The following is a 25,515-nucleotide window of genomic DNA, read 5'->3' as shown; positions in this document are numbered from 1 at the left end:
ACACCGCGACTTTCGCCTTCTTCCGTGAATAAGCGGAACGAGAGCGAGGCTTCCGGTTTGGTTGGGTAGCACTAGGGGCGTTAAAAACCACTGGAGGGGGAAGGATAGTAGTGACATTCTGAGTGCAAGAGGTGGCAGGTGCACTCGCTTCCACTGGGTTGGGTTGTAGAACGTGGTGTGGAGAAGGGACAAGTTGGAGCGGGGTTGGATGAACCTCAGCCTGTGAAATTATACAATGGGGAATGGGAGGGCGCTCTGGAGTAACCGCCGCAGCTATGGGGCCCAAGGAAGATTTTTTGGAGGTAGCAATAACTTCAGACAATCTTCTAGCCGCTGCCAACTCAAGAGATACCCGAGTTTGGAGCTTGGATATTTCCTGGTCAATGGCGAAATTAGTGCGGGTAATGAAGTCATCCATTGGACCACTAATTGGGTGACCACCTTTAGAGGCCTTACTCCTGGTTATTCTAGTGCACATATCTTAAGCGAGGGGCAGGGCCAGGCAACAAATAATATGTGGAATGGAGGGCAGAGATTGAACTTTGTAGTACTCTGTAATAGGGAACAGTGGGCAAAAGAGAATGGGCCAGTCCAGTCCGCTCAGTCCTCGAACGGCCTCAAACGGCCCGCTCTTTGCCCGGTCTTCGCCCCGGTCGCTCCCGCGCGCGCTCCAGCGCTGCGTTTGGTGTCCGTATTTGTAGATCCAAGGTCAATGGGCGGTGTTTGGTGAAGGTGGGGCGGGGCGGTCAGGGAGAGCGGGGCCAGGTGATACGGCCGCTTACACCGGGACTCTTGGGAGTGTGAGTCCCGGGTTCCACTCGCAGCCCTGCAGCCTCTCAGACCCCCACAGAAGCGCCAAGCAGAGGGGGAAATCCGAAGCGGGACCCGCGGAGCGGGTTCCGCGAGCCGTTGACAGAGAGCCTTGCAAACAGCAGCACAGTCCAGGTATGAGAGGAGTGTCCCACGCAGCAGAGGGTCCTTCCCTCTTTTCTATTGGTGGAGGTGGGGCGGGGCGGTCAGGGAGAGCGGGGCCAGGTGATACGGCCGCTTACACCAGGACTCTTGGGAGTGTGAGTCCCGGGTTCCACTCGCAGCCCTGCAGCCTCTCAGACCCCCACAGAAGCGCCAAGCAGAGGGAGAAATCCGAAGCGGGACCCGCGGAGCGGGTTCCGCGAGCCGTTGACAGAGAGCCTTGCAAACAGCAGCACAGTCCAGGTATGAGAGGAGTGTCCCACGCAGCACAGGGTCCTTCCCTCTTTTCTATTGGTGGAGGTGGGGCGGGCGGTCAGGGAGAGCGGGGCCAGGTGATACGGCCGCTTACACCGGGACTCTTGGGAGTGTGAGTCCCGGGTTCCACTCGCAGCCCTGCAGCCTCTCAGACCCCCACAGAAGCGCCAAGCAGAGGGAGAAATCCGAAGCGGGACTCGCGGAGCGGGTTCCGCGAGCCGTTGACAGAGAGCCTTGCAAACAGCAGCACATTCCAGGTATGAGAGGAGTGTCCCACGCAGCACAGGGTCCTTCCCTCTTTTCTATTGGTGGAGGTGGGGCGGGGCGGTCAGGGAGAGCGGGGCCAGGTGATACGGCCGCTTACACCGGGACTCTTGGGAGTGTGAGTCCCGGGTTCCACTCGCAGCCCTGCAGCCTCTCAGACCCCCACAGAAGCGGCAAGCAGAGGGAGAAATCCGAAGCGGGACCCGCGGAGCGGGTTCCGCGAGCCGTTGACAGAGAGCCTTGCAAACAGCAGCACAGTCCAGGTATGAGAGGAGTGTCCCACGCAGCACAGGGTCCTTCCCTCTTTTCTATTGGTGGAGGTGGGGCGGGGCAGTCAGGGAGAGCGGGGCCAGGTGATACGGCCGCTTACACCGGGACTCTTGGGAGTGTGAGTCCCGGGTTCCACTCGCAGCCCTGCAGCCTCTCAGACCCCCACAGAAGCGCCAAGCAGAGGGAGAAATCCGAAGCGGGACCCGCGGAGCGGGTTCCGCGAGCCGTTGACAGAGAGCCTTGCAAACAGCAGCACAGTCCAGGTATGAGAGGAGTGTCCCACGCAGCACAGGGTCCTTCCCTCTTTTCTATTGGTGGAGGTGGGGCGGGGATGTCAGGGAGAGCGGGGCCAGGTGATACGGCCGCTTACACCGGGACTCTTGGGAGTGTGAGTCCCGGGTTCCACTCGCAGCCCTGCAGCCTCTCAGACCCCCACAGAAGCGCCAAGCAGAGGGAGAAATCCGAAGCGGGACCCGCGGAGCGGGTTCCGCGAGCCGTTGACAGAGAGCCTTGCAAACAGCAGCACAGTCCAGGTATGAGAGGAGTGTCCCACGCAGCACAGGGTCCTTCCCTCTTTTCTATTGGTGGAGGTGGGGCGGGCGGTCAGGGAGAGCGGGGCCAGGTGATACGGCCGCTTACACCGGGACTCTTGGGAGTGTGAGTCCCGGGTTCCACTCGCAGCCCTGCAGCCTCTCAGACCCCCACAGAAGCGCCAAGCAGAGGGAGAAATCCGAAGCAGGACCCGTGGAGCGGGTTCCGCGAACCGTTGACAGAGAGCCTTGCAAACAGCAGCACAGTCCAGGTATGAGAGGAGTGTCAAGTACAAGACAAGTATAGCAAGCACCAGCATACATAAATAAAACCTATTTAGTTGGACTAATTCCTCTTTTGTTTGTGCATTAAGGCATAAATAGTGCCTGTTAAAGTAATAACAATTTAGCAGCATAAACATCAAACCCGTCCAGTCAAACAATGGCCCTTTTATTTGTGCATAAAGGTGCAAATATTTCAACGTGAGTGGTAAAAACAAAAAACAAATTTTGCAGCATGAACAAGTAGACAATGTATGCCCCTTTAATTTGTGCATAAAGGCACAAATATTTAAGTGACCGGCAAAACAATAACAAGCTCAGCAGCAAAATAAACAAAGCTGTTAACTCAAATAATGCCCCATTTGTCTGTGCAAAATTAAGTGTCAAGGGAGTGCATTTTGTCAGGTTAAACTGAATACATTTCTTCTTGCCTCTTGAAACCTATGTTCCGAATATTGAGGTAGCCTATATATAAGTGAACAATATTTAAAGTATGATATACTGGCAGAATACCATATTACTTACTGCTTCCTCATGTGATTCAAAGGACAGATTCATTTAGAAAAACAGGCTATGACTAGGAACAGTACTTGCATGAGCCTGATGAAATTAATTGAAGAGATTGAAGGCTGCTACAGCAGAAAACCAATACTTAAAGAGTGGACACAAGGCTTAAGACTACTTACACCAGGAAGAGTGACTGGCAAATTAGACTGGTGGCTGAAGGCTACTACTGCTTGGTTCACTGACTTGGAGAAAAGTACTTGACTAAAAGAATGTTTGCCTCTTTGCCTTTCTTTGTGCAAACTTTTCTGTGAGAGCTTTCACATTTAATTTTTTTGTCAGATCACTCTCAGTGCTTAAAGTTGCAAGCCCCGACAGCCTTTCCTGCATCATTGGGCTTCGAAGATAGTTATTGATTAATTTTAATTGTGCAAATGACCTTTATGTACTAACTTCAGTAACTGGAATTGCAAGAAAAAGTTTCAGTGCTGTTGCAGCATTCACAACACTGGGCAGAATTGCATGGTTTCTCAAAAATAAAAGGTAGGCCAGATCCTTTATTGTGCCACCTGAGATAAGTTATATTTGTTCTTTTAACACTGCTTTGAAAGCGATGAGTTGTTGTGGAAACTCTAGGGACACGTCTTTTTCATAATGAGCTGCCAGGGTAATCGCTGCTTCAAGCAACTCCTCCTCACTAGCTCTGAGGATTTCTGAAGGCATCATGAAATGAAAGCATTGGATTATGGTGTTCATACCAGCAAATCGAGTTTTTTTATCTGATTTACAACAATATCTATGTTAGCATAAAACAAAGACACCTTAAAATTGTCTTCAGGATTGCACTGCCTTTTGTCTTCACAGAAGTTCATCGAAGTGCTTTTTTTTGCGTTGTGGTAGTTTTTGTGTAAAATGCAATTGAATTTCCCATGCAGCTGCAAGAGAAGATGCTGAGCTTTTAACATCTTCAAACTCTTCTCTGAAACAAGCAAACTTTTTCGCTGTGCTACTTAACATATTTGATGCTTATAAAAGGTCCAGATCTTTAGACTGAAGCAGTTTGGACACACTATTTATTGCCTCCAGCACTTTGGTCTGTATTACAACCATTAACACAAACTCAAAAGTCTCCATGCACTTCCTAAGACCCTGTGCTTCTGTGCGCTCCTCAACCTTTTTAGACTGCAGTAAAATGGTAGTGAGTGCTTTCATGATGTCCATAAAATGATAACGCTGAGCATGGAGAGCATCATGTCTGGATGCCCAACGGGTTGGGCAGAGTCTCTTCAGTGTTGGGTTTGAATACGTTGTGCTCTCTTTTGTAATTGTGAGAAGTTCCCACTGTTTGATGCTTTGGCTGAAAAATAAATATGCTTTTGGCAAAATGTCATAAAATTCAGCAATTTCAGGAATGTGCATGCAGGCATCATTCAACACTAGATTTAGATCATGAGCAACACAGTGTACATAGACTGCATTGATTTCTTTCTGTCGTATCCTGGTTTGCCCTCCACTGTATATACCACTCAATGTGCTGGCACCATCATATCCATGACCTCTACATTTATTAAGCACTAGGCCTTTGTCCTGTATAAGGTTTACAAGTTCTGTTGCTATCCCCTCAGCACTTTGGTCTGTAATTTTATAGAAACCAACAAAGCTTTCATTCATTTTGATTTCAGTTGCAATTTCTTCAATATTAAGGAACAGTGTTACATATTGGATAACCAGGCTAAATTGGGCTTCTTTTTTATTGTCCTGCTTTGTTTCCATTATAACAGAGTACAATGGTGCATTTTTTCTTTCACTCAATATCTCATTTTGTACTTTCTTTGAAAGCATTTTAATAAGCTCATTTTGAATAGCAGGACTCAAGTATTTAACTCTACTCTCTTTTGTAATCAGATGGTTTAACATAGGATCATATTTGGCCAAAAGTTCAATGTCTGCAAGAAAGGTCCCACCATCTTTTACTTTCAGTTTTTCTCTATGTTCTCTGAAAGGTAAATTGCAAGTTGACGACAGAAGTGTAACATCGATGATCCTATTCAGAATTTGTGTCCAATAGTTCACCTGCTCTTTGTAGTCTGATTCCAGTTGTGCATCAATCCTCTCAACCTGCCTCAATCTTCCATGTACAGCACAAGCCTCTAAATGTGAGTGCGTCATTTCATGTTCTTTATTTTTTGAGACATGGATTGACATAGGATGAAACTTTTCTATCTCCAAAAAGCCAACAAGGTTCACAGTATGCACTGTCCATTTTTAAAGAGTAGCACAATCACAGTCCTGGAGTCTTATCTCCAGTCTTATTTTCCTTGTAGTAGTACTTTGTGGAAAAGCAACTGATTGTATTATCTCCTGGGACGGGTCCTCTAGGCTTGCATGGGCCACTTCTAATGACAAACCTTCGTAACTCAGTATCAAGCCAATGTTTGTCTAAAAAGTTGCCTCTATCACGTGGATAAAAATCCTGGCTAAACTAACTATTGCTTGATTCTAGTTCTCCTGCATGTAATTCCACATCCTTACTCATTTTTGTTTTTTTTAACATATTTTTTTATTTTCAAACGTTAGTCACACTTTATACATTGTACATTATTCATCATTAATTAGATTTCCATTACTTCATGTAAATCAAAGATATACAGATATACATAAATGTATTATTCATTACATTTGGTCATTTTACTACAGAGTTATGTAAAAACAGAGCAAAACAAAGCAAAAACCCACTCAGCCTAATCCCTCCTTCCATCTCATTATAGTATCCCATATTCTCAAACCCAAACTTCTCCCTCTCTTCCCTTTACGAGCATATATATTCTTCTCTATATTATACGATGCTAATAAGTTAGCCAGCCAACACTGTAATGTCGGTGGGTTCTTGTCCAACCAGGCCCTAGCTATCATCAACCTGTATACCGCCATTGCCACAAATATAAATTCCTGCTGCACCCCATCATTATCCCTGCCGACCCCTAATAAAATCCAAGACGGAGTGAGCTTTATTCGAATCTCTAATGTATTATCCAAAAACCTTTCAATATCTCTAAGCAGCATATGAAGTTGCGGGCATGTGGCAAATATATGTATATTGTCAGCTTCGGGGGCATTACATCTAGAACAGGTAGTTCCCTCAGTGCCTCCCCATTGTGCTATCCTGGCAGGAGTAATATATAAAGAATATATAGATTTATAGTGTTGAGATTGAAGGCAAGAGGCACACAATATCGATCGGCCTAAATCTAGTGACTCCTGAAACCAGCATATTTCTCCCTGTATTTTCTCCGCCCATTTATTACTATATTTTTCTAGATCATCAATTTTCTCTTTTGCCTAACTAGCATATATTGAACGTATCGAGCGATCTCCTGCTGTTCTTATTTTCTCTAGAATTTCATTCTCATTAAATCCTCCTGGTCCTGCTTGTTTACTACCTAGATAGCTCCTGATCTGGAGATACTTAAAAAAGTCTCTGGTGCTCAGATCATATTTATTTCTAAGGTCCATAAACTGTACCACTCCCTCCGGTTTCACTATATCTCCAATTTGTACAATCCCTCTTTCCAACCAATTCAGCATAGTTTGATCCCCGAATATTTCCAAGGGAAATGACTTATTTTTGTATTGTCTTACATATCGATTATATCTTCCCAATTTACATTTTTTCAGAAATGCATTCCATATTTTTGCAGCGGCCAATAATGTCTTAAATCTCGTTCTTTTAAAGTATCCATAATCTATACAATTAAAAAAACAATTTCTCACTTCCACCCCTACTACCGCTGTATATATTTTTGTAGAAAAACTATCAACCCTTGGATCACAACCGTTTCCATCTATTAATCCCTACATATATTGCAAGGCCGCAGCCGTATAATACAATCTGAAATCCGGAGCACCCCATCCTCCTCTCTCTCTGGGTAAGGCCATAAACCTATAGGCTTTGTTACCTTGTGCCCAAATAAACCTATTACAAATTGCCTCCAGTGTGTTAAACCAACTGACCGCAAAAAATAAAGGAATTGATCTAAAAAGGTAGAGAAACTTGGGTAAAATTATCATCTTTATAACATTGGTACACCCCACCAGTGACAAATGCAAATTATTCATTCTCTCCAGATCCCCTTTTACTTATGTTATTAATGGAGTCATATTATTACCCACCACCATATCTAGATTTGCCGCTATTGCAACCCCCAAGTATATTGCTGAGTTAACAACTCTGTCATCATTACAAGTCACATAGCTATTCTCAACAATCTGCTTTTTACTTCTGTTCAGAATATATCCGGAAACCTGTCCAAAATGTTGAGCCTCCTCTTCCGTCACCCTAATAGCATCTCTGGGATCAGGTGTTAATATGGCTACGTCGTCCGCGTACACCAGTGTTTTTATTCTACAGCCTTTTATATTCATTGCCAGTATATCTGGATTTCTTTCCAGTCTGCGCAGGTAGGGATCCAGATATAACACAAATAACAGGGGAGATGAAGGGCAACCCTGCCTTGTCCCCCTCCTTATTCTAACAGATTCCGAATGTCCTCTATTAACTCTTATCTTAGCTGTTGAATTTTTTGAAAAGAGTTTGTATAGCTTTTATAAAACTTTCTCCTATTCCACTCCACCTCATGACTGACTATAAAACCCCCCAGGAGACCCTATCAAACGCCTTTTCAGCGTCCAGAAATAATGCTGCCATAGGGTCTCCTAGGGTATTTGCTGCATCGAACATTGTTATTACCTGTCTTATGTGCTGTGTTGTTCCTTTTCCCGGGATGAAACCATGTTGGGAGGGACAGACCAATCTTTCTTTCACCCTTGATAATCTTTTAGCCAGCATCTTTGAATAGATCTTAACGTCTGAGTTCATCAGTGTAATTGGCCGGTATGAACCTGTGATAGTCGTTGGTTTCCCTTTCTTTGCTATTACAATAATGTCTGCTCCTCCCCATGATTCCGGTATTGACTCTCCCTTCTGCGCCAGCAGCAATATATTAAACATATCCCCCAATAGGGTTGTTTGGAATGTTTTATAAAACTCCAACGGTATCTGGTCCGGGCCTGCAGCCTTCCCTGCCGGTAGATCTCCTACCGCTGCCCCGAACTACTTTATCTGGAATGCTGCTTCGAGGTAAGCCTTATCCTCCATTAATAACTTTGAAGGGGGTATGTTACTCAGATAACTTTCTACATCCTCCACTCCTACTGCGTCGTCTGCATCATAAAGACCTAGGTAATATTGCCTAAATACCTCCCTTATCTGATCTGGTTCTTGTACCATATTCCCTGTGCGTCTATAATCTCCCTGATATCTGCTGCTACTCCTTTCTGTCTAGTCCGAACAACTAAAATGTGGCCCACCCGCTCGCTAAGCTCATAAACACTCTCCTTCCTTGCCAAGTATTTTTCTACTGCCCTCTTGGCAATCCCTTCTGCTGCCTCTGCCCTAAGTGCTATACCTTTAAGCAGCATCTGATCTAGCGGGGATTGTTGTCTAATAGCCAGTTCCAGCTTATCTTCAACTCTCGAGATGTTTCTATTCATTTCTTCTACCTTCAACTTTTCCCTCTTTTGTCTCGAACAGACATAACTCATTGTCTCCCCCTCACTCCACCCTTAAATGTATCCCAGACTACACCTGGGGATGCCGTGTCTCTGTTTATATACCAGAAGCTCGTCATCCAATTTGTCATAGTTGTTCTATATTCCTGATCCTGCAGCAAAGCCCTTTCAAAGGTCCATTGTGTCTCTTTTCTTTGGACTTGCCCTAGTTTAACTGTTAATACTAGCGGGCTGTGATCTGATATAATTTGTGGGTGTTTTTCTATTTCTGAACCTGTTACCAGACTATTTGAGATTAAAAAATAGTCTAACCTGACTAAAACCTGATGTGGGGCTGAAAAAAAGGAACTACCATCCAAATTCGGATGCCATTTTATCCATGGATCCATCAAGGCATTATTCAGCGCCATTTCTGACAAAGCTTTATGTGTTTTTTTCTTTCTACCTCAGTATTGCATCCCTGGTTGTACAAATGAACTAACAGGGTCATGTAGGTTAAAGTCGCCACAACATATAATTGGTTCCACCCATTGTGCCAACTCCACATCCAGATACTGAAAAATATCAGGATCATTTTCGGTGGACCCATACACTGAAACCAACGTAATTGTCTCCCCTTTAAATACTAATTCCAACTTTACCCATCTTCCCCATTGATCTTCTTTTTTCCTCTTTACCTCCGTATCTTTCTTTTCTACCCATCACTACCACCCCTCTAGTTTTTGTCCCTTGGTTAGTTTTTGCCAAAACCGCAAATCCCAGCTGTTCCATAAGGTATGCCTTATTGCCTTCTATATGTGTCTCTTGCAGACAAATCAGATCTAATTTCAAAGGGCCTCATTTATGAAAAGTGACGCATCGCTGCGTGAAAACAGCGATGCGTCACTTTTCACTGCGCAGTCCTTGCGACATTCCTGATGCGTCATATTTAATGTATGACGCATCATGTCGCAAGGAGTTACAGATACGTCAGTATTTCTGGCGTTTCTGTAAGCGCAAAAGTGACACATTGCTGGAGTGTGTCACAAAAGTGACGCAACTCCAGCAATGCGTCCTTTCACATGGGGAAAGCCCCATGTGAAAGGGCTTGCGTCAGTCGTCAGATTTTGACGCAACAGCGTCCTAAAATTGATGCAGTGAAATCTCATAGATTTCACTGTGAAATCTCATAGATTTCACTGTGTCACTATTTCGAGGCTTTTTGCGGGGGAACGCCCCCTCTGAATACATTATACCTGATGCAGGTATAATGTGGCGCAGGGGTTTAAAAAGTGACGCATCTACCTAGATGCGTCACTTTTTAAATATGGCGCAACAGGGCGCATTTTTTACACCGCGGGTGCGTCACAAAAAGCGACGCACCGGCGGCGCAAAACTGAGGCAAGGCCTTCATAAATAAGGCCAAAAGTATTTAATAACGCAGCAACTCTATGCCTTTTATTTATGTTGTTATGTTGTTCAATCCGATGACATTTATTGAGGCTATTCTACACGACATATGAATTAGTTCTATTACCATTGAGTACCCCTACTGCTTTGTTTGATCGTGAATACGTTGTATATGTTGCATATACCTGTATATCTTGTATATCTTGTATATATGTCATCTTTTTTCCTTTCCCAGTGTGCTGTATCAATTTTAAATCACCAAACCTTTGTGACTCTTTTCTTCCCCCCCCTTTGCCCACCCCCGTCCCTCCTGCCCTTCCTACCCTCCCCCCTTTATCTCCCCCCCACCCCCTCCCTCCTTCCCACCCCCTTACAGGCAAATAGGTCGAGCGACCTATATGTGGCTGCATTGAGTTTTGCATGTTGCTTCCCCCTCCTGCTTTACTCCTACTGTTTCTCATGCTGAGTTACTTCATTTTAAATTTACCCCCTTCAGTCCCAAGAAAAGTCAAAAGAAAATAACCACGAGCCTACAATTCATTCAATTAGTAACCAATTAGTACGCAGATTTCTTCATCCCTTTCCCTGATCCGCTTTCTGATCCTTCAGCTGTTCTAGAAAGTGCTGGGCTTTAATCTCTGAGGCAAACATCCAGGTTTTCCCTTTTACCACCACTTTAAGTCTAGAGGGATAAAGAAGGTATGCTTCCGCCCCTAAAGCCTGAAAGGGAGCTATCATTTGCCTCAGTTTCCATCTGCTCTCTACCGTCATGTGGTAGACGTCAGGTCTCGTAAAAAATGTGATATCTTTGAATGAGCGTCTACTGTCAGGCCTTGCTTTGTCTATAAGCTCCTGTCTTAACAAATAATTTCCTATATTGTCAAGAATTGCCCTAGGTAGCACACCTCGGGCTTCAGTAGCCTGTCCTTTCTTTAAGACAAAGGAGAACCGATGTGCCCTCTGCACCTCCCTTTCCCACTGCCACTGAGAATCTGGAAAAGCCCCTTTTAATAGGTCTACAACAAATTGTCTGACATCCTGCCCTTCTGACCCTTCTGTCACACCCAAAATTCTGACATTGTTCCGTCTATGTCTGTTCTCAAAGTCTTCCATCTTCCAACGTATGTCTTCTGCCATTTTCTCATGTTCAGTTTTGAAACTTTGCCAGCTCCCAAAATCATCCTCCAGTTTCCAGTACGTTCTTCTACCTCAGTTGCTCTATCCACTACTTCTTTATACTGTTTGTTGATTTTCCTAAGGGATCCTTGAATTTTCTTTGTATCCTGTCTTGCTCTACGGCTATCTGCCCTTGCTTCGGCTTGCATTTGTTTTAAAGTAGTGAATAGAATTTCAAAAGAATCACTGTGACCAGTGCCCCCCCCTGCACCAACTCCACCAATGTCCTGGTATTCCTGTGAGGTAGCCGAGTAGTCCTATTCTAGACGTCTTTTAGTCTGAAAAGGAGACCCTGTAGCCCGTCTCCTTGATCTAGGGATTTTTTTCCTCTGTGTAGCGTCTTTTCCAGAGGTATCTGTCCCAGAATCTGAGCCCTCTTCCTCCTCCTCCTCCTCGGGGCTCTCTGAAACTATAGACTCTGACTCTGTACCTTCATTCACTGAGAAGAAGCATTCTCCCTCTACTGAAGCACCTTCACCCCGTTCTTTTGTATTTCTATCTCGAGCTCCTTCGTGGTCATTTTTACCAATCAAACTGTCTTTGCCGCCCCAAGCGTTATTCACCTGTTCTGTTTGTTTGTCAGAGTTCAACTCAGCTTCCATTAACAATAAAGCCTCCAGCATGTCAGTGTTACCCTGGTCTCTACACTCTCGCAACTTGGTGCCACTATCTTCCCTCATTTCACCCACTTTAGACGTTAGTACTGTACACACCTCTGGCACCTCAGGCGTCTCCTCCAATGCTGCCTCCTTCTGCTGGCCATTCCCTTCATTGAGTAGCAGCCGGGGTGTCTGCTCATTCTCGGCGCCTTGCTCACCCTGCTCGGGACTCGAGCGTTGCCTAGCAACCTGGCTCCCGGCGTTCAGCGTCTGCTCTGTAGTGGCCTCGAGGACGTTCACACTGGTCTCCTGCTGTATCTGTGTGCTGTCAGTTTGTCAAGACCATATAACACAATTGTATTACCATATATGTTTGGTGGAGCAGCACTGCCTTCTGCTGACATTATGTTTTACATGTTGTAGGAATTACTGGACTACACAGCGTGTGACCTACGGCCGGTGCTACACTGAGGTGACTCTGGGAAGAGGTTAGACACGTACCAGCAACAAGGCGCTAGATCTCAGCTGACGGCTTCTCCTCTCTGGCTCAATGAGGAAGACATGCTACCACTAACTTCCATTTTGGCCAGGACTCAGATTTGTTGCACAGGAGCTGGTGTGATAGGCGAGTCTTGTCATCACAGATATTATGTACATATAACTCCTGTATCCTGATTCACACTCAATCCATTTTTTATCACTCATAATAAAACGTTTTTTGCACTTTTGTATCTAAAGTTGCAAAAGGAAGGGGTTGAAAATAGGAATGTGAAATGCAAATGAAATGTCTTCAAACATCCCTTGTAAAGTGTCATGAGCCTAGCCCCTTGAGTGCAAACCTGGTCCTTTCACATGCTTGTTATCTGCAGATTCGCAGCCTCCCCTGCCCATGACCCGCTCTATTGCATTACTGTTTAAAGTAAACAGTGTCCTACTTTCTCTGTGACAATATTTTTTAAACTTTAAAATCTAGGAGAGCATGGTTGATGGTTCTTGACAAAAAAAACTGCACACCGTACACCCACCATTGAATTAATAAAGAGCCTTGGAGTGTCTTCATTTGTCAAATGATGCGCCCGACAGGGCCCTGGCCGGGCCTCTGAGGCTCTTCCTTTATTAAATAATGGGCATGTCAGTGCCTCTGACGCTTCGGTTCTCAGAGGCCCTATCTGTTATTGATTAGTCAGAGTATGCAAATAGTCTGTGTTCTTAGTATTTTTGGTCATTCTAAGAACATTAAGTAGATTTCTCGAAAGCCCCACTGTGCAAGTTTAGTTCTCTTTTCTGAAATGCAGTGAAACATGTGCACCTTTTTAATAACGTGGAAAAACCTGAGTTAATGCTGCGATAACCCAAATCTTATGTTGTAGTATGAATCTGGGCGTGTACATTGTTAATTCAATGTTTTAATTTACTGTAACTTCATTCAATGAAATCGGAAATAATAAAACGCCAAAAACTGTTTTTGCAGAAAAATGTGAGGTGGCATATTTATCGAACGGGCTTAAAAGAACATTATGTGACCCTTGCTCAACTCCAGCCACTTATTGGCTCTGTCATCCTAGAGAAGCCTATTCTGTTCCGACCCCCATAGAACCTACGTACAGTCTATTGGGTGTGTCTGAGGCCCTGATGAGAATCCCTGACGAATAAAAGGGGATTTGAAACGCGTAGGCCATTTTCTCTACTGGTCTGCTTGAGTATCTAGGAGTCATTATTACTCCCAGGCTCCCTACCATCTTATGTACATTACCTTTCATTGTATTAATCTCTAATGAATGGCGCAAAATTCATAAATAGATTGGAATGTAATATTTTCAAATAATTGTACTAAACTATTGTATAATTTGTGCAGATCCAGTTTATATTTCCTTTTCACTGTAGCGGCAGTATGTGGTATGTTTGATTCAGGTATGAATGTGGTGAATGCTTTGTTGACTGTGACATGATTGAGGTTTTGGGATGTATGAAGTTTCTATTGAATGTGGTTTGATGTGTCCTCAATTGTTCTAATTTCTCTAATGCTTCTCTTTTTATGAACAGATAAACTTTGTAATAACTGTTGAATTTCTATAAAATAAAATTGCGACTAAGTAGCAATACCCTATCTCGAATTAATTTTCTTGGTGTGGATGATGAGTTCTACCATTGAATAAATGTTATCAGTATTGGCACTTCTTTTGTTATTTGTTGCATATGATGTGGGGCTTTTTTCACAACAATCAACCTGCGTCATCGCATTTGGAAACTCGTTGCTCCGTGCTTCCTTTAATTTTTGTTGCACCCTTCTTCTGTCCCCCTATCCTACACCGGATGTTATTATTACGGGCTCTTGATTTTGTAATAGCTAACTGCTCTTCCGGGCCTCAAATTACACAAACCCCACAGAACAAATGTTTCCATAATGCCTGGCCCGCCTCTTCAAGTACAAATAGCCACCGCTATTCCACAGCCTATTTTTAAGCACCTCCATCTCGGAACTGCTCTCAACCACATCACAAAACCTGGCATCGCATTGCCCACTCCCACCCCTTCTGGCCCAGAACTGGCCTCACTGGGCAATGACCCTCCCACGCCCTCTGGTGCTAGGCCCTGTCTCTGCAACCTGGCTCAGCCCTTTTGCCACTCTACAGTGCAGCAGCTGCCAAATGAAATGCGCCATAAAACGGACTTAGACCAGTGGTGCTGTCAGCAGGCCGTTAGAGTGGACCTTTTTCAATTCTTAATCTCTCCTTTCATATCCTCAATCTTTGGTGGTAACTTCTGCTTGGCCCCCTGGGTGAGATTTCGTGCATTATGTTGACAGCCATATTGCGGCCTTATGGCCTTGTCGCTGCATAGCCTCGGAGCATGAGCGTCAGCATTAGAAAATGTCCTTTAGACTTTGAGAGGATACTGGGGTATGGCGAAATAGGAGACGAGGCCTAGCCGCCGCCGCCTGGCACATTCTAGACTCACTTATGTTATTTTAGAAATCTCATACATGCTCCTTGGTCATATTCACACCTACTAGTGGTGTAATAAACATAATGAATTCTCACCGTAGTCTTATCTTCATCCAGCGCCTTTCAGCCTCACTGCGCAGTGATATCAAACAGCTTATTCAAAAGCATCAGCCTGCAACTTCACATTTTGAAATAACATTACATAACTACACTATATGAATGTGACGTCAACAGCCCTCGACTCCCTGATTTCAAATTATGATCTCTTCAAATTATCAAAATATTAAATTATCGCCACCACCCACGGACCGATCCTGCCTCGGAAACACTCACCTGAGGGCAGAGGCCTGGCCTACAGCTTCTGAGTCAGGCGCGAGCGGGGCGGGCAGCAGAAGACAGGGCAGGGCACAGCTAGCACCAGCCAGGCAGAGGCTTGGGGCTAGTAATAATTTAAATTATGGTGTGGCCAGTGACGGACCGTCCTTCTTTGTCCCTGGCGTGGCTGGGCCCTGATATGCCTCACCTCAAGTAATGTGCACTTTGATTTGTGCTCCGCAATGCGCATGACAATGGACCAGGCCAGCCCCACCCTGAAGACTGCGCAGACGCCAAGACAGTAAATTGTGCACCACGCGCGCACCATTTAATTAATGAGAGCCTCAGAGGCCCGGCCGTGGCTCTTGCAAGTGTGCAGTTGAACTGGTGCACCATTTAAATAATGAAGAGCCTCCTGAGGCCCAGCCGGGGCTTGGGTCTATGCACCTTTTAATTAATTAAGGCCTTCGCACCACCATCATGTTCAAGAGGCCTGCCCTTGCTAGCTCCATGGCTGAGTCTGAATGAGGGGGCCCCCATGGGGCCCCTGGAGTGCGGGCCCCCCCGGAATGCGGAGGTGGCGGGGACCTGTGTTACACCCCTGGTTACAAGGATAATGGCTCGAGTAGCGTAAGAGGGTGTTGCGTTTGCTACTTTTCCTATAAGGACTGGTATATAATCTGTCACCCTCTGCTTTGATGGTGTTATGCAAGAAATGGACCATTGGCCTGTCAAATTCTAATGAAAATTGGATATCATCAGAGCAAATATTGAGCCAAGCGTGGAAGTTCCTAAAATGTTCCTTGCTACCTCTCCATATGAACAGAACGTCATTTGAGGAACTTCCAACTTGGCTCAATACTTGCTCTGATGATATCCAATTTTCATTAGAATTTAACGGGCTAAGGGTCAATTTCTTGGATATCTCCATCAAAGCAGAGGGCGACAAATAATTCACCAGTCTTTATAGGAAAAGTAGCAAACGCAACACCCTCTTATGCTACTCGAGCAGTCATCTTAACCTCAGGGATATCCTACCATTCGGGCAATTCTTGATGTTACGGAAGAACTGCTCAAAAAAAGAGAACTACTTTGAGGAATCCTCTGATTTTATATCCTGTTTAACAGAGAGAGGTTAACCCATGAAACTACTCAAGAAAGCACACGAGCACACATGGTTTAATCACAGAGAGTTCCTCCTTAAACCAAAACATGAAGATGCTGATGAACAAGAGCGCTTATTTTGTGTAAACACTTTTTCCAACAAAAGCAACATGATCAAGAAGATCATCAATCAACACTGGCATTTGGTGGCAGATGAAATTGGTGGGATAACACCTCCACTGCACGCATTTAGAAAAGGCAAAAATGTGAGAGATTACGTAATCAGGTCACTGCTACCTACCACAGACAGGGCCCAACAATCCACCCTATGGGATATTCCCCAGAGAAAGGACACCACAAATGTGGACAATGTAAGGAATGCCCCATGGCAAGGGAAATTAAACAACTCACGCACAACAACCAGACCCACATTTTACAAGATCACAGTAACTGTAACTCCACTGGTATGATCTACGCTATAACATGCCCCTAACACTTAATGTATATCGGCCAGACCATACAGAAAATTAAGACACGTATTCTGCAACATTGCAGCCGCATACGCTGCCAAGTACAGGGCGCACCTCTGGTGGAACACTTTACTACTTTTGGCCATACACCAGAAAGTTTAAGATGGTGGGTAATAGAAAAATTTAAACCCAATCCAAGGGGAGGAGATTTCTGTAACATCCTAAATCCCTCTGAATGCAGATGGATACATCTATTTGACACTGTAGAAAGGGGCCTTAATGAGTATGAGGGAATCAGCAAACAAGTAAGAATCCTAAACAATGGCTAACACTAACGACCTATATATTGCTTATGCTGCTAAATTGAGGATGTCACACCCTTAGGCCTTTACATTGCAAGTACAGATAACAGGGGTGTTAATGCCTTGTTCCACCTTCATTAACTTTGTGTTTGCACATGTTATGTTATGTTATGTTACTTTATTTCTTTTATAGCGCACGGCTACTCCAGGGAGCATCCCGGCGCTTTAGCAAAGAATAACAGCATAAAAACGGCAGTCGCACAACAGAAAAAAACAGAGAAAGAAAAGGGTCTATTTCATGAAAAGCCATGTTTTCAGGTCCTTTCTAAAGGCAAGAAGACAGGGAGCCTGTCTCAAGGACAGTGGTAGGTTGTTCCAAACTTTAGGTGTTAAATAGCGGAAAGACCGACCTCCCAATCGTGCGCGACGAATTACAGGAACAGTCATCATAGACAGACCAGATGACCTGAGAGTCCTGCTCGGTGCATACCGGGAAAGACGTTTCCCGATGTACTTGGGGCCAATACCATGAAGGGCCTTAAAGGCCACAGTCAGGCATTTGAAAGTAATTCGCTTGGCGATGGGTAGCCAATGAAGAGTGTTCAGTAAGGTAGAGGCACCAGCTCTCCTCGGGAGTCCAAAGATGGTACGGGCTGCCGAGTTCTGGACAACTTGCAAACGGGTCATAAGATATTTTGGAAGACCCAAAAAGAGAACGTTTGCGTAGTCCAGTCGTGAACCGATTAATGCCTGAACAACTGTTTTCCTGTGGTTAAGTGAGAGTAGAGGAAGAAATTTCCTCAACATCCGTAAAATGCCGAAGCATTTCCCAACAAGAGACAGGATGTGAGGTCTAAAGGATAGTTCACAATCTACTATCACTCCCAAATTCTTGGCCTTAAAAGAGACCTTGTCAGGAGGAAACATATCTTGTGGCCACCAAGATTTCCAATCAGGTTCAGGGGCGCAACCGAAAAAGAGAAGCTCTGACTTGTCTGAGTTGCATTTTAAGCCATGACATCTAAACCACTCAAACACCGCACCAAGGCAATCCCTGATCTGTCTGCCATTGAAAAGCCCACCCTTATCACATGTGAACAGGAGTTGGGTATCATCAGCATATGACACGATCTGGGCGCCAAATGATTCCGCGACTTCCGCTAGAGGGGCCATAAAGATGTTAAACAGCATAGGGCTGAGAATGGAGCCCTGTGGGACTCCCACCTCTAGCGGAGCCATATCAGCGGAGAAAGGAGGCGCCCAGATCGTTTGTCGGCGGTCGGCCAGAAAAGACTTTAGCCAATTCCACACCGTTCCGCGAAGGCCACACTCCCAGAGTCTTGCAAGGAGGACCTCATGAGGAACGGTGTCGAAAGCCGCCGACAAGTCAAGCATGACTAACACGGCCTTTCCCCCAGAGTCGAGTACTTCCCTGATGGCATCGGTGACCTCAAGCAGGGCCGACTCCGTGCTAAAATTAGCACGGAAGCCGGACTGCGAGGCGTGCAACAGGTCGTTCCCTTCGATGAAACTGGAAATTGTCCTGTGCACGTATCGCTCGGCCACTTTCGCCAGAGCAGGGAGAAGGGAGATTGGCCTGTAATTGGCATGGATGAGGGGGTCCAAGGTGGGTTTCTTGAGCAGAGGTAGAATCATGGCACGCTTCCATGCCTGCGGCACCACCCCTGTCAACAAAGATGTATTCAGCAGGGGGTTCACCAAGATGTTAATGGCGGATGCCACTTTCCCCAAATATTTAGCCGGACATGGATCTAAAGGAGAGCCGGATTTCAAGCCTGACAAAAGCTCCAAAGATGTACTAAGATCCATGTTAGGGAATTCGGAGAGGAAAGGACCATGACATTCCACAGAGCATGGTGGCACTAGATGACTCAAGTCCGATTGAGCGCTGGAGAGAGAGGCCTGGATATCGGTGATCTTACTGACAAAAAAGATGGCTAGTTGTTGTATCCAAGAGTCCGTGTGAGTGTGTTTAGGGGTGCAGACAGCAGGAGAAGTAAAATCCTGAACCACTTTAAAAATTTCTTTGCAGACATTATCAGCCTCATCAATACGATGTGCAAAATAGGCCTTTTTTTCATCCCAGATTGACTGATGATAGACTTTAATTGCTGCGCGAAATTTCACTTTCTCAATTGGATCATAGGCCCGCCTCCAGGTCCTCTCAGCCCTTTTACACTCCTGTCGTTGTGTCCTCAACAGAGGCGAAAACCATGGGGCCGACACTCTGCGCTCTCCAGGTTTAGGTGTCTTAGCTGGGATTAAAGTCTCAAATCTGGCTAAAAGCCATTTTTGGAGGAGGGCAAGATTCTCTTCCAAACTTCCCAAAAGGGGGCAGGGAAAGGTGATAAGAGCCTCCGATAGCATATCCCCGGAGAGCAGATGAAACGGGCGTGAAGCCCGTGTAGTCTCAAACTCTCTCTCCCGAATAAGGGCAGTAACAGGCAGAGAGAAGGAGATTAAAAAATGGTCCGACCAGAGTACTGGCTGTATAGCACAGACCGAGATAGGTCTCGTTGAGAATACCTGATCTAGGGTATGGCCTTTGTTATGTGTAGGACCTTTCACAAACGAAGATAACCCTAACTGAGCCGTGATATCAGAAAGTTTAGTAGCGTCGGGGTCACAGCTTAGTTCCATATGGACATTAAGATCTCCAAGAAGAATGCAATGATCAGACCTAAGACAGGGAACTGAAAGAGCTACTTGCAATTCGTCAAAGAATGGTCCCGTTGATCCGGGGGTTCTGTACAAAAGTATCCCAGTACAAGCCTGGAGAGGGGATAAATGTAGGGTGAAGCCAAGTGCTTCGCAACCCTGAATATTCTCCACCGGAAAGGTTGAACAGGAAATACTCTTTTTCACAATCAGAGCTACTCCACCTCCTCTACCCAGTGTTCTATCCCTCCTAAAGATGTTATAATCCGGGGGGATAGCATTGACCAGGTCCGGTGCGGAAAATTCACCTAACCAGGTCTCAGTCAAAAACAAGCACGTAATATTGGAATTATACAGCAAATTCCAAATGTTAAGAGAATGGCAAGTCACGGACCTTGTGTTAAGGAGAAGACATTGAAAAGAGACAGATGTATTGTCATGTCCGGTTCGATCTGCAGCCGGGAACCGCCACGCACAAGACGGACATCCTTTCCTTAATTTTCGACCACCGGGAAAGATATGAGAACAGTTTCCTAGAGGGAGGCGTAAAGCGAGAAGCTCGGCAGAGGAGTAGATTAGCATATTAAAAAGAGAATGACAACAAGGGCCGAAATAGTACAGACCAGACAAGCTACACACCGTCCAGCCCCGTCCGCCTCCGGAACGCTGACGGGCGCAGACGGGCTGACTCTGGCGTGACTCCGGCGATGTGTAGGCGCCCCCGCTGCGCGATCCCGCTGCGCTCACAAGGGAGCTTTATGTAGGCGAGCATCCGACCCCACAGAGCGCTAGTCCGCTCGTAGTCACCGCCCCCTCTGAGCAAAACACCACTCAGAGATGGCGGCCGATGTTTTGTTTCACCCCGGGACCCGGACCCGCAACAACAGCGGTGGTCACCACAATTAGAGTGCAAGAAAAAGGGAAAGAAAACCCCACGTTTAAAAACCAGGGATAAGAAATGAACAGCAAATCAGATATTTCAAAAGGTAATTTTTTAAAATTCAGCGTGATGTAAAAGCGCTAAGTGCGAGGCGCTAAGCAGGGAATTCTTTACCATGCGAGGGAGAGCCAAGGACCGGTCGCCTTATGTAGGCGAGCATCCGACCCCACAGAGCGCTAGTCCGCTCGTAGTCACCGCCCCCTCTGAGCAAAACACCACTCAGAGATGGCGGCCGATGTTTTGTTTCACCCCGGGACCCGGACCCGCAACAACAGCGGACAGGTGTCCTGCACCATGACTTTCTCCCTATTCTAATTGTCCAACACATATAACTAAGATGTTTCTCCATGGTTATTTCATCGACATTTATTGCAATAAGTGTCTTGTATTCCATGACGTGTTGGGTATGAATACTCATCTGCATGTGCACCAATGCAACAACAGACCTTATACTTTATGGTATGTCGTATTCAAACACTGATCATAGTTCTTGTCAATATCAATGTGGAAAACAATGTGGTTCAAGAATTTTCCAAAAATGTAATATATGGTATCGTCCACGTCCTTTGAATTATATTGAAAACATTGTGCAAGTGGATCAACGAACTCTAATTAGGGTTGTTTCTCCATATATATGTGAAAACAATGTGAGATCATGGATTTTTAAGAATGTAATATGTGGTTTTGTTTTTGTCGCTTGTATTATTTTTTAAATATCATGTGTGTGTTTTTAAATCACTAGTGGTTAACCACATAGTCCCACCGAACTTCATTCCGCTCCTACCCATCTCTGGGTCCTGAGTATTTCTTCCACCTCTAGCGGCATGTTCACCAGCCCCTCCATCATTGTGTGACTCACGCTGTTGGCACGTTCCTATGAACGTCCTTGCAGCTTGTGTGCCCTTTTTAAACCTCCGTACAGCACAGGGTCATTCCCACTTTCAAATTGCACAAGTGAAAAGCCACTACAGGCAATTAAGTTAAATCCAATCTGTTGGAAGGTGCGCTTGCACTCAATGTTATTTATTTAACGCCCACATACTATCTTGAACCCAAATTCTGTAATTAGCTGCTGACTCAAAAATCCAGCGCCGATCAAATGGATCCACACTGCCCTACTCTATACGGGTAAGTGTATACCCCATCAACTCAATCCTTTCAAGACTATTAGCCACTGATACTGAGAAGCCGTTTTGATTTCAGATTAAGACTGATGCACTCTTGAAAATTATGAATGAACAGGAAGCCATATCCCTCCACACAGCATATCACAGTGGGTGAGCTTTATCTCTATTCTTACTAATTAAAACAGTCAGCCAATTCAATTTTTATAAAATGGCTTATGTGCCCTACCTTTCCCAACTTTATCCAGGTGGTCATCACAAGAGCAGCGCACACCGTAATCATGTTGGTTCAACAGCATGGTTTAATAAATGAATGGCAATATAATGGACCACCTTCTAACATGCCTCCTTAATCATTTAGGTTGCCTACTCCTGTCCTGAAGAAGACCCGCAGGCCAAGGCTTAAAGTTCCCTCAGTGCCGCAAGTCAGGTCGAAAAGTTGACGCCCTTACCCCCCTCTAGGCCTGGACCACAAGCCCCTCATGGTAATGTGCAAATAATAATACATCTCTTAAATATTGAAAATAAGATATGTTTAATAGAGATTGTTTGTACTATTGAGTATACCTGACTAGGCCTACATTAATTGATAAATTGTTATCAGTCCGCCTTGAATTGTTCAAATTATTGTCTCAAGAGTACCTTGGAAACTCTCTCCCTTCCTTACCTTATCTTTCTACTTAGATTGAGCACCCACTTTCTGCATGTTCAATTTGAGCAACCTTTTTCTTTCATCCCTTTTTAAGGTACAGTAGAACATCTTTCGGTATGTATTTATGATTAAATAAATACATGTTGTTTCGCAATCCAGTGGTTGTTTCACATCCTATTTTAACTTTATACGGAACTTTGTTTACCGTGAGATGATGTTACGCATGCTCAAGAAGATTTAAGTAAATGACTAGTGTCTGAATTATTTAAACGAATAAAAGAAAGGTCTAGGACCTCTGCATAATCTGCAGCATGCCTAGAAGATCTCTCAGGGGGTCGTGCTGTTTTGCTCTGTTACAGCATCACATTAGTGCTTAAGTGATTTATTAATGGCATGGGCATCGTTGGAGCACAGTGACAGGGTGGTCTGTACTTTCGGGTACAAATAAAACAGTGTTTTGTGTAGGCCCATATAGTCATTTATCATTAAGTAGTTTTAGTGTTTAGATGATGGCTTTTAAAAAGTATTGAACACTTGCAATTTATCTTTAAACTTAAGGATTTCACCAACAAATATATCTGAAATAACACAACACACAAAAATGATAGGTCGTAAATCATGTACATATATTTTCAATTATCAGTAAAGGTTTAGATTTTTCAGTATTTGGTTTACCTACAAATGCCAAACACATACCAAATTATTGTAAGGGAGTACTAATATATCTACAAATTAACCTTGGTAGAAAGGATTTGTGTTACTGTGGACTGCTTGCTGAGGCATTGATAATGTGCTCATATAAAAAATATTCTGTAATTTTGCATTTTTCATTAATACCACATCAACAAGGGTGCCAGGAAGCTTTACTATGTAACAAATGTAATAAGATTGGATCTTGTATTAGGGTAAACATTAGAGGTCCGATAAATAAACTGAATAGTGAGCTGAGAACTTTAGCTGGGAGCTTTGAGGAGGCACTAGTAAAAAGATGGAAGGATAAGGAGCATGTGGGTTCACAGTCGTGGAAGGTTATAGGAGAGAGGGAGTATGATAGATTGAAAAGACAAGGGAGAGGATGAGATGGAAATAAAGAAAAGGAGGAAACGGTATCAGCAGGAAAACGTTGTTTTATTTGCATGATCACCACCATTTTCTTTAAGTTAATTTGCTGGGTTTTTATTACTCTGTGCACTGGCCCTCTGCTAACCAGATCCCAGTGCTTGTTCTCTGACCTTTAAAACATGTCAAACTTGTCTATACACCCAACTGGAATATTTACCTTACCTTTAAATCCCTAGTACATACCCCTGGGCACACCCTTCAGACCACTACTTGAACTGTGGAAGACAGGATAAAGATTACAAATGATGTTTATACCAGTGATGAGACCTGAAAGTCAGGACCTGCTCCCACGTGCACACAGGACAATGAAATGACTCTTAGGATCAGTTGACTGACATGTTAAGCTACAGGAGCAGAACAAGGTGCAAGAACTTCTTTTCCTGAAGAGCCCAGCTGGCATGTTCCAGCTGGACTTGCCCTGGACCCGTCTGGTGGCTTCTTCAGTGGTGAGTCCTGTCCCCCAGCTGTTGCTTCTGGGAGCCAGGGACTCCTGAGACTGTCTAAGTGTATCCCCTACCCCAACATCTTGAAAATCCAGAGACTTAGAACCTTTTAGGCTCCATAGACCTCCAGTGGACCGGAAAAATGTGACATGGTAATTTAATTATGCAGCTCGTTCCCTGGAGCGAGTTCAGAAGATTCATTTGGATTTAGACAGTCATACTTTTGAAAGACAGTGCTGAAAGTCAAAAGCAAAACGAAGCAACAACCACTGGGTCTGGACTCCCACAGCAAGGCTTAGCCACTAGATACTATTAAACAAAAATGTTTAACAATACTGTACTCATAATTCTCTCTCAGTATACTCAATACATACGAATTAAACAATATGCTTTGTTTACAAACTTATGTTTGATTCAATCTTTTTAATTCTTTTTTTGCAGAATTTCTACTTCATGATTTTGGTTATTATTTCACCCCTCTTCTCAATTTGCAAGACCGTAAATATACAAATTTTACATCCACATAAACAATTACATTTGGACATTTGACATTATATACATATTCAGATCATCACTCATTAACACATACCCTCTCATTCATTCACAGACATCAAAACATTCATGTATTTACACTGGAATAACAATATTCACAGAATGCCATAATGAAATCATTTTCATAGATAAGACAATTGTTAAGAGTAATTCAAAATGAATCCTTGTGATTTAATGGCTCTAATGGTCTACGCATTTCTAACTCGGTGTTTTATGGAGTTCTCCTCAGGACATCAAGCTGTGAAGAAAGGAAAAAACCTTTCTTTAGAGCATAGGTCTTCAATCTATGGGGCGCGACTCCCAGGCGAAGATGAGAGGGTGCTTAAGGGGTATGTATTTATTTCTATTGTGATTCCATCATTGTGCTTTGTATATACTTGAAGGATGATGATTTACATATTTTTGAAATCACCTTTATATTTTGAAAAATTAAAATAAAACTATATATTTATTCTGAAGCTGTGTTTAGAATTTAAATGTGGTGGCCGCGACTGTCAGTGAGCTCAAAGTTGTGTAGTGTCACTATTGTTGGACTCTTCATGAGCCGTTAAATTGAAATATATAGCGCAGACCTATCTCCTTTGGATTTGGATCTACTTCTCCCCTGCTAGTCTGCCCTACATCTGCTCCAGGGGGCCCCGATTTGTATTGGGGGCGTGGAGTCATTGCCAGGGGGTCGCGCATTCACCTGCCTCACTGCTACCTCAAATCCAAAACGTTTTCGTGTTCTTTTGGATTTGAAATATTTACACCCCAGGAGCCTCTCTGATTGGAGGACAGGGCAAAATAAGCCAATCATAATGTGGCTACGTCATCAATGCCTCTCATCCAATCAGAGAGACTGCAGTGTGCAAGCCAGGAAATGCCCTCAAACGTTCTCAATAGAGATGGTCCAGCATCTTCGTAATGCAGGCTATATTTTCACGGAGTTCTGCGCCGTCACTGCTGCCTTTTAGTGGATCCAGTTGTCTTTCTTGGCAGGTGCTGCTTTCACCTTGAGTTCTTTTTTTCAACTCATCTTCGTGGCTTATTGCTACCTCTGCTTTAGAATCTCCTTC

At 44.3% G+C, this 25,515-nt stretch overlaps 1 protein-coding gene across 1 annotated transcript; it reads right to left on the bottom strand.

Annotated features, from left to right (window-relative positions):
• Positions 1-4,103: 4,103 nt before the first annotated feature.
• Positions 4,104-5,246, bottom strand: LOC147711284 (zinc finger MYM-type protein 1-like). Its single transcript, XM_086919442.1, has one exon. It carries the CDS (start codon positions 5,244-5,246, stop codon positions 4,104-4,106), a length of 1,143 nt encoding a protein of 380 aa, XP_086775568.1.
• Between the last annotated feature and the right edge of the window lie 20,269 nt (positions 5,247-25,515).

Source organism: Lissotriton vulgaris, chromosome 5, assembly GCF_964263255.1.
Source record: "Lissotriton vulgaris chromosome 5, aLisVul1.2, whole genome shotgun sequence".
Lineage (NCBI taxonomy): Eukaryota > Metazoa > Chordata > Amphibia > Caudata > Salamandridae > Lissotriton > Lissotriton vulgaris.
Note: the sequence above shows the minus strand (reverse complement) of the source record. Positions and strands in the feature narration are given on the sequence as shown.